The 8,994-nt window shown below is 56.5% G+C and overlaps 1 protein-coding gene across 1 annotated transcript; it reads right to left on the reverse strand.

Annotated features, from left to right (window-relative positions):
- Positions 1 to 6,358: 6,358 nt before the first annotated feature.
- Positions 6,359 to 8,027, reverse strand: TREX2 (three prime repair exonuclease 2). Its single transcript, XM_058712425.1, has 2 exons — positions 7,916 to 8,027; positions 6,359 to 7,385 (listed from the first exon to the last, which is right to left on the reverse strand). Exon 2 carries the CDS (start codon positions 7,349 to 7,351, stop codon positions 6,641 to 6,643), a length of 711 nt encoding a protein of 236 aa, XP_058568408.1. The 5' UTR covers positions 7,352 to 7,385; positions 7,916 to 8,027; the 3' UTR covers positions 6,359 to 6,640.
- Between the last annotated feature and the right edge of the window lie 967 nt (positions 8,028 to 8,994).

Here is an 8,994-nt window from a genome sequence, read left to right on the forward strand (position 1 = left end):
CCCTCTCGCTCTCTACCCCTCCCCCACTCGTGCTCTGTCTCTCTGTCTCTCAAAAATAATAAACATTTAAACAATTAATGAAAACAATTTTTTTCATTTTAAATTAAATTAAAAGAGACAAGCCCGGGGTGGCAGCTAGGAGACAAAAAATAAAGAGCAGGCTCCGAAAGGAAGCAAGGTAACACGTGAGTAAAGAAAACCTCGCTGAGGACACCAAGGCCCCTCAGCTGCTCCAGCCCAGACCCGGGAAGCAGGCGGTGCCTGGTGAACGTTGCTGGGCTCCCCGGAGAGCGGGAACATCTCAGAAGCCTCCAAACAAAAGGGAGCGGCCACAGCAGAAGCGGATATAGGTGGGCCAGCTCCCCAGGCAACTCTAGAAGCTGGAGGCTGGGGAAGTGACGGCAGCCAGGTGCACTGCAGCCTGCAAGCCCCACTCCCAGCCGAAGGCACTCACTGGGCAGGGTAAGGGGAGCAAAAATTTGGAAACTATGTCCTAGAGGCTGTTATGCCCAGAATTCGTGATCCCCAAAGACCACCAGGGAGCCGAGTCTGATGCAAAAGCAAAGAGCCTTTATTCGAGCTACCTCGAGCTCAATCCCCTACCTGCACCGACGCAGCGGTGAGATGCCGGGGAGAGAGAGCGAGTTTCAAAAGCACAAAGGTTTTATTGGGGTCTACGGGCAGTTGGTGAGGTAATGGCTGTGGCCTCAGCCGATTGGCTGGGGAAGGCTCGTGGCCTCGGCCGATTGGCTGGGGAAGGGTCGGAGTCCGGTTACGCAGGTCGCCGGGCGTGTTTTGATTGGGAAGTTTGAACGGGTGAGCGGGAGGTTACTCAAGGGGAGGAGGCGTGGTCAAGGTGAAGGACACAGAACAAGATGGAGTCGGCCAGTGTAGGTCTGCCCTTTCGGAGGCCTCGGGAAGCAGTGGCGGGCCATCGAACTGGGCAGTGCTGTCTCAGTGAGTGACAGAAGGCCCAGGGAACAAAGCCCGGAGAACAGGCATTGCGCTGCTTCGTTCTCTGGGTCACCTTGGCTAGGCTAGGGTACCCACTTTTTGGACAAACGTGACTGTAAACGTCACCGTGAAGGGATTGTTTCAGATGGATGGACACCGAAATCAGTAGACCCTGAGGAAAGCAGATCAGCCTCCATGGCTCTTTCCTGCGTCTCCAGCCCCCAAAATCGTGTGAGCCAGTTTCTTGTACTTATATCCCGCTGGTTCCATTTCTCAGGAGAATCCTGACGGATACGGTCCTCGAGCCATAAGCACGAACACACAGCAACTACACGCATAGAAACTGCAAGGCGGGCAGGCAGATGTCAATAGCATGCCATCATAACAGCGTATTTTCATATAATGGCCTAGAACGGGATCGATGTCATAGTCCAAAACAAGTCAAAACGGAAAGGAGTCAAATAGCACAATTGTCGAACGAGATTCTGGAGGAATATAGATAAGTGCACATGTCTTAAGGAGACACACATTGTCACAGTCTGTGCAATGTGTTTTCAAAGTTATTTATACACTTGGCCCCTGTTATGGGTTGACTGGTGTCCCCCCCATGAGAACGACATGTCGGGGTCGTGACCCCCAGGACCTGTGGAGGGGACCTTATTTGGAGACGGGGTCTGCACAGAGATGATCAAGTTACCGTGCGGTCATTAGCACGGGCCCCAATCCCGTAGGACTGGGTCCTCACGAAAAGGGGTAGTTTGGACACAGAGACACGCACACGGGGAGAAGGTCACGTGAAGATCAAGGCCGAGATCCGGCGATGCTTCCACAGGCCGAGCAACGCCGCAGATGGCCGGGAAGAGCCAGAAACCGGAGGAGAGGCCAGGAGCGGACTCTCCCTCGGAGTCGCCGGAAGGAGCCAACCCGGCCCACACCCGGACCTCAGACTCCTCCTAAGCCAAGGAGTTTCTCTTGTGTGAGCCACTCAGCGTGCGGTGCTGTTACAGCCGCCCTACGAAACTCACACAGCCCCCAACAACCTTAAGCAACACATCCTCAGACCACTATCCAATACAGTTAGAAATACATAGTAAGAGATGGTCACAAAGTCTTGACAACTCAGAAATTAAGCTAAATTCTATTCTGCAAGCATCAGCTCCGGGAAAAAATGAAAGCGAAAGGAGAAACATTTGTAACACAAAGCAAAGAAGAATGTTTCATAGCAAACCATAGAGACACAGAAGATCTCACTGGCAGAAAAGTTAGTCTTTGGCCTTAGTTATTCAAGATAGAAGACAAGAAAGATATGAGTCTGCCCCTTAAGAAATTAGAAAAAAAAAAACAGAAGAAAAAGTAAACCCAAAGAAAATAGACAGTTGGATTTAATAAAGATAGAAGTTGAAGCTAATGAAGCAGAAAACCAGAGGGAGAGAGAGAGAGGATGATCAAAATCCTGGGGGTTTTTTCTTTGAAAAGCCCAATGAAATGTACAAATGAGAAAGGAGAGATCGCTGCAAACACTGAAGAAACAGGAAGAATTATGGTATCGCACCTGAACGCCTGGCAGAAAGTGACTTTATAGAAACAATGAAGACGTGCTTGTGATATTTGTAAGCAGAATCTAATGAGATCCACTCATGCAGAATCATAAGCACGTTTGTGTGAATGGGGCGCATCTAAGTATGTGGGGGGGCGTCTTGAGGGGTGTGTTTGCACACCCGTGTGAGTCGGTGTGTGGGTGTGAACGGGGAGGAACGTGTGGTGGCGGGGTGCATGCGTGGGAGCTGAGGTGCAGAGAGCAGGGTCCCCACGATGCCAACACTGCTCTCAGGGACAGGGATCCACAATATGAATTTCTTTTCCACACACTCGTGTGCCCCGTATGAATCCCATACAAGGCCAAGCATCGTTTAGAGAAAACACAAACAGCGGGTAGCTTCCCTGAAGAAACAATGGCAGGAGGGCCGGCCGTGTCCTGTCTCCAGCTTTCTGCTCGAGGCTCGAGGTTCGGCTCGTGGTGGCCCGCTTCACACTTTGCCCTCATCACCTTGTTTCCTGCACAAAGACAAGCTGAAAATGCTCCTGGCCTTGTTGTTTGGGTTCTCATCCCTGTGCATGGATACTTCCGTTTTCAGTTGGCTTGCGTCGTGTCCCCCAGGAATGCTCCTGGTCACAGACACATCCCTATTGGCAGCCACTAATGTGGCTTCGAAGCCAGTGACACATCTTGACAACAGGCAGGTGGGTGGCCAGGGTGAGCTGGAGTAGTGGTGTTGTTTCTCTGGGTCTGTCCCCTTTCAAGCCACGTAATTACTGTGAGTGCCCCCCCCCACAACCTGCTGTGTCTCAAACGCTCGCTGTCACTGTTCAGTGGGGTGCCGTGGTACGGATGTGCTGCTGAGGGACACTTGGATTCTTTCCAGTCTGGGACTGCTGTGAATAAAGCCGCCATGAACCGTCACGTGCAAGTCTCTGTGTGGACACATAAGGTCATCTCTGTTGGGTAAGTAAATACCTAGGAATGGAATCACTGAGGCATTATGGGAGGTGCACGTCTCACATTTTAAGACGCGGCCAAAGTGTTTTCCAAAGTGCTTGTATCATCTTACATTGCCACCAGTTCTGCCACATCCTCGTCAGCACTTGGGATGGGCAGTTTTATATTTTAGCCATTCTAATAAACGCTAAACGTTCGGGAATTTGGGGAGCTGATTGGGAAACACCACCATTATTAGAAATGAAATTATATGAACTCCCACTCACATTATATTACAAACAAAGGAGAAACTAAAACCCCATCATGTCTTATTTCGCTGCACTCTACTGTTATGGATGCATTGACATCCATTTGGTAGGGACGTACATTAACAGTACGTTACGGTGAATCTCTTCCCAGCTCCACATTTGATGACGTCGTGTGGGTAACCTAGAATCGGCCTGGTGAACGTATTCACACCATGGCAATCAGCATACACAACAAACCAGGGCTTGGTCCATTATTATTTGTTGATTGTGTAAACTCGAGCCTGTAGTCAGTACATTGTGACTAGCAAAAAAAAAAAAAAAAAAAAAAAAAAAAGAGGAAATACTCTTCCAATAGCAGAAACTATTATCCAATTCAGCTTTGGTGCTGTGTCTCTGTTTCACTTCCTCTTACTCATTGAGATAAATGAAAATAGCAACCGACATTTACGTGGGAACCACGCTCGCTCGTTCACCAGCTGCAATCACGGGTTGGGTGTAGATACAAAAGTTCAGCAAAAGTCAATGAAGGGATTTGGTAAGCATGTTGCAAGATTTGTAAGGGATTTTGCAAAACTTTGGCCATATGGAACTTATAAATAGCATATTGTGCATTTTATTGTATATTTTGCGTGTGTGTAGTATTTTATTATTGGTAAATTGTGTGTTCATTCTTCATATCGATAAAACTTATAATGAAGTTATTTATGTATGTACGTGTGTGTATATACACACACACATACACACACACACACACACATATATATATATATATAGAGAGAGAGAGAGAGAGAGAGAGAGAGAGAGAAACAGATATACCTACGTACACAGATACACGCATTCATGGGTTTACATTTACTTCCCAGGAAAGCTGCTGTCACCCCCTTCTGAGCACATTGCTGCTTTCCAGCAGCAGCACGGCAGCCCTAGCCTGGCTGTGTGGCACACAAGGCATGACGTTCGGCCTGGCCCGCCAAGCATGGGCCTAAGGAGGGTGCCTGAGGCCAGGCCACCAACAGGTCAGGGGAGCCCAGAGTGCTGAGACAGACGCATCTGGGCCCAGAGACCACTCTGGGGCAGCGGCAGTAGCCACAGACCCGGCTGTCACCTGGTCTGTGACAGACCCTGCCCACCCGGGCCTGGACTCGAGCCCCTCCTGACTTGCCCGGCGAGTGAGAAGGGAGCCTTGTGGCATCACCGCCTCTGCGAGTCGGTGGCCTGGAGCCTGGCCAGCTAGATAATGGACACCTGGATCTGCTTGGGCACCAGAGGACCTGAGCGTCCCTGGCTGCCTCGAGCCTGGTGGCGTCCCCTACTCTTTCAGCTCCTGCCTGGTGAAGGCTCTTGGACTGAGGACCCACTTGGGCCCGGCCTCGGGGCATCCTTCCAGGTGGGTGCCCGCGGGGGCAGGGATCCAACCAGTCTTCCTCGGGAAGTTCAATGGCGCACAGACCACACTCCGCAACTAGCCCCCTACAGGTCTTTCCCTTACCGTGTACCCTCCCCCACCCCCACTATTCTGTCCTTGGCCCGGCCAGTGGCGCTCCCTGCAATAGAGCCCCAACCCCACTGCTCCTCTCTCCCTCAGTTGCCAACCTCCCGGTCCGAGGCCTGCTTTAGTCCATCCTCCACAAAGGAGCCCGACAGGCACTGTGAAAACTTAAACCGGATTTTGCCCCTCTCCTGCCGACAACTGTCTGCGCCTCCTCATCGCCCCCAGGGTCAATGCAGACGCCCTGGCCCCGGCAATGGGAATGACCCGACGGGGCCACTGCCTGTGTTCTGACGTCACCGTTCTTCTACCTTCCACGTTGCAGTGGCTCTAGTCACTCTGACCTAGTTAGAGTGTCCTGAATGGGCTCAAGGCTTCACTCAAGCGAATCACACGGGTGTGGCCGCCCCACCCACCCCACCCCTTCTCACCTGCTCTCCCTGTCTCCCGGACGTCCCGCCCCTGCCTTGCCCCATCGTTTGGTCACACAGGTGGGGCTCCCGAGGCAGGTTAGCTGGCTCCTCAAAGCCCAGCAGAAGCAGCTGCTGAGAAGCTGTCCTCCCCACAGGGCAGCCTCCTGGCCCTCCTCAGGCCAAGCCACAGGGGCCCAGGACAACCTCCTTCCTAGGTATTGCCCCCACTGCGCCGGCCACCCCACCTCTGCTATGCACCCCCCCCCCCTGCTGCAGGCCCTCCTGGAGCTTTACCTGCACATATAAGGCCCCTTCTGCATACATGTCTGTGTGCGAATGGGGGCGCTTCCCATCTTGTGTGCCCATCTTGTTTCATCCTGTCGTCACCTTGCAGGGCAGGGTCAGGGGCTCCAGGAGAGGAAGGAGATGCCCAGGGCCCACAAGGGCGAGGACTGGAGCTGGCCTTTGCACCATCTCCCTCCCCAGCACAGACTCGGGACCAAGGCACATGTTCCTGAGGCCCCGTGCACTCATTTCTTGGGCCTCCGGGGTGACAATGCAGGGAGGGGACGATAGGCCAGGCAGCAGCAGACCAGCCAGGGAGGAGGCCCACGGCCCCCACCTGACAGTCACCCACCGGGTTCTCAGCAAGGAACGGCCACAAGGAGGCAGCCCCAGGGGGCTCTGCTCCGGCCCCTGGCCTGGCTCCCTGCCTGCTCCCTCTGAGCAGGGTGGAGAGGGAAACTGGAGGTTCAACTGCTGAGTACTCGTCCATGTTTATTGAGAGGCCAGGTGAGGGGTGGCCGGCAGGGAGCTCTGGGGCTACAAGGCTGGGCAGGCCTGGGCAGGGAGAAGGCCCGGCAGGTGCGCAGGCCCAGGGCTAGCCAGCTCAGAGGATGGGGAGAGGGACAGTGGGACACCGGTCCGCTGCCGGCTCCGGGCCCCAGGGCCTGACTGAATGGTCAGAGCTGGCGCTGCCCACGGTGCTGGGGGGTGGGCCTCACGCCCCTGGGCGGTGGCGTCACCGAGCCCCCGGCATTCAGGCTTCAACGCTCGGACCATCGGGTGGCTCGTACATGGGCTCGATGCGGGCCCAGCTCCGGGCCTGCTCGTCTGCCCAGCCGAGCAGCTCAGCGGCGCGGTGCAGGAAGACCATGAGCAGGGTATGTACATCGCCCTCGGCTGAGTGGGCGGCACTCGGCTCGGCGTGGAAGTAGCGGCGGAAGAGGCTGCCCAGGCTGTAGCCCTTTAAGCCCTGGGCCCGGGTGCCATGGCCGTGGGCGCGGTCCAGGCCCCGAAGCGCAGGCAGTGTATCCAGGCAGATGGTGTCCGGGGGCAGGTGGGCACCCAGGCGCCGCAGCTCTGTGCACAGCAGGGGGAAGTCGTAATCGAAGCCATTATGGGCCACGAGGCAGACGGGGCCCTCCTGGCGGCTCAGGAAGGCCTGTAGAGTCCGCACGACGGAGCTGTCAAAGCCAGCCTTCCGGCACCGGGCCAGGCTGTCACTGCTCAAGCCGGTGATCTCGCTGGCCTTAGCGGTGAAAGGACGCTCTGGGCTCATGCACAGCGTGAGTTTGTCCAGGACCCGGGGCAGCACGGGGACACCAGACTCATCTCGGTCTGGGTTCTCCAGGGAGGAGCGGTGCACCGCGAACAGAGATATCTCGGCCACCTCGGGATCTATACTGGGGAGCCCAGTGGCTTCCAGGTCCAGGAAGACGAAAGTCTCGGCCCGGGGCACCTCGGACATGGTGATGTGCTCGCAGGGACAGCAAAGCCTAAAGCTGCCAGAGCAAAAGGCACAAAACCTGAGGGCCGAAGTGATGGGGATGCCTGGGCCCAGCCACACACAGCTGACCCCGTGGCCAATGCTCCAACCCCTTTGTCGACGGTGAGGCCTCCTAGGGCCACGTCACCCTCTCCATTCTGTGCCCCAGTCCCTCCCTGGCCATCATCACCACCACCAGCTAGTCAACGGCAAAAGGCAGGCCTGATGTGCCCGGATCCCGGCCCAGAGGCCTCTGCTGCCTGCCTCCAGGTACAGGAGACACAAAGTGAGCCACGTCCACGTCATCAGGGACCCGGGAGGTGCTAGCCCAGGATGGCATCTTCACTGAGACACCTTAGTGAGGAGCCTCAGGCACAGCACCCTGCGCCTGCAACCCTAGGGTCAGCTGTCGGGAAGCAGGCAGCCAAGCCTCCCTGGTTTGGCCTCCTCTGGCCTTCTCCCTTGCACACAGGTGCGTTCCCCGACCTGGTCACCTGCGTCTGGGCTCCCGGCAGCTGTCCTCACCAACCCTGCTGGCCGGCTTACCTGGGGCGGCTGCTGGCCGGCTTCCTGGGCTGCTGGGCACCTGTCTCCACACAGGCTGCTCCAGGCGGCCTTTAATCAGTGGCCACGGCCCGCCCCCAGCCGCCTGTTGGGCAACGAGGAGGCCTAAGGCCGCAGGACCTGTGCGGCCGGCTTGCCACCCCCTCGCTCACTCACAGCTGCTCAGACATACGCCCCATGTTTACAGATTGGAAAGCAGGCTCCCGGGCCACACGCAAGGCTCCCCACAAGCTGGAAGAACGTGTCATCACAGGCACGAGGAGGAAACGCGAGTCTGAGCAGGGCCAGGACACGGCAGCCGAGCCGAGGCCCCTCCCGCCAAGGTGGCAAGCCTTCCCCTCCAGGGCACCGCTCCACCTGGGTCACAGGGGACCCAGCAGCCCCTCGTGAGGCTAAAGGGGGCCTAGGAGCAGCAAAGAGGTGCTTGCACAAGCCATGCTCGGCCAGTAAAGGGAAGGGTGCATTCCCTGAGGATGGGACCTCAGTGTCGCCCCAGTGATCTTGGGGCGGCTTCCGTGCTGCCTGGCCATGGCTCGCACATCTCACAAGCTCGTCCCCACCGGGAAGGGAAGATACTACCCGTTTCACAGGTGCAATGACCAGTACTATCTAAGAGACCCTTAGCAGAGGCCGCCAAGGAGGGAGAGAGGCGGAGCCTGACCTGGCAAGCCAGGTGGGCTCCAGCTGAGCCAATGTGGCTCCACATTGTGGTGATGAAGGACGGGCAACCCGAGAGGTGGGGGTACGAGGCGGCCTCGGCAGCGACCCCAGCCCCAGGACCATGGGAGGAGAAGTGAAGCCCAGCCCCTCCCGGCCCAGGCTCTGGGGCCCTCCCGGCCCACCTGGCTCAGTCAAGGACAAAAGGCACATTCAAGACAGGTAGAAAGCAAGAAGGCCCTCCGTGGCCAGAAAGTGGGTGGCACCGTCCCGAGTACCTCGTTCCAGAGCAAGCTATGCCAGCCCTTGGTTGGTGGGTGCCCGCGGGCCCAGCCTCCCACCAGGGGCACGGGGAGGCAACAAAGATGCTGGCTGTGGCCTGCCTGCCACAGGCCTTCGTGGGT

This window comes from Neofelis nebulosa, chromosome X, assembly GCF_028018385.1.
Source record: "Neofelis nebulosa isolate mNeoNeb1 chromosome X, mNeoNeb1.pri, whole genome shotgun sequence".
In the NCBI taxonomy this organism is placed as follows: domain Eukaryota; kingdom Metazoa; phylum Chordata; class Mammalia; order Carnivora; family Felidae; genus Neofelis; species Neofelis nebulosa.

Bases quoted from the DNA above. Each gene is read 5' to 3' on its own strand.
- TREX2 (XM_058712425.1), bottom strand. From the start codon at position 7,351: ATGTCCGAGGTGCCCCGGGCCGAGACTTTCGTCTTCCTGGACCTGGAA.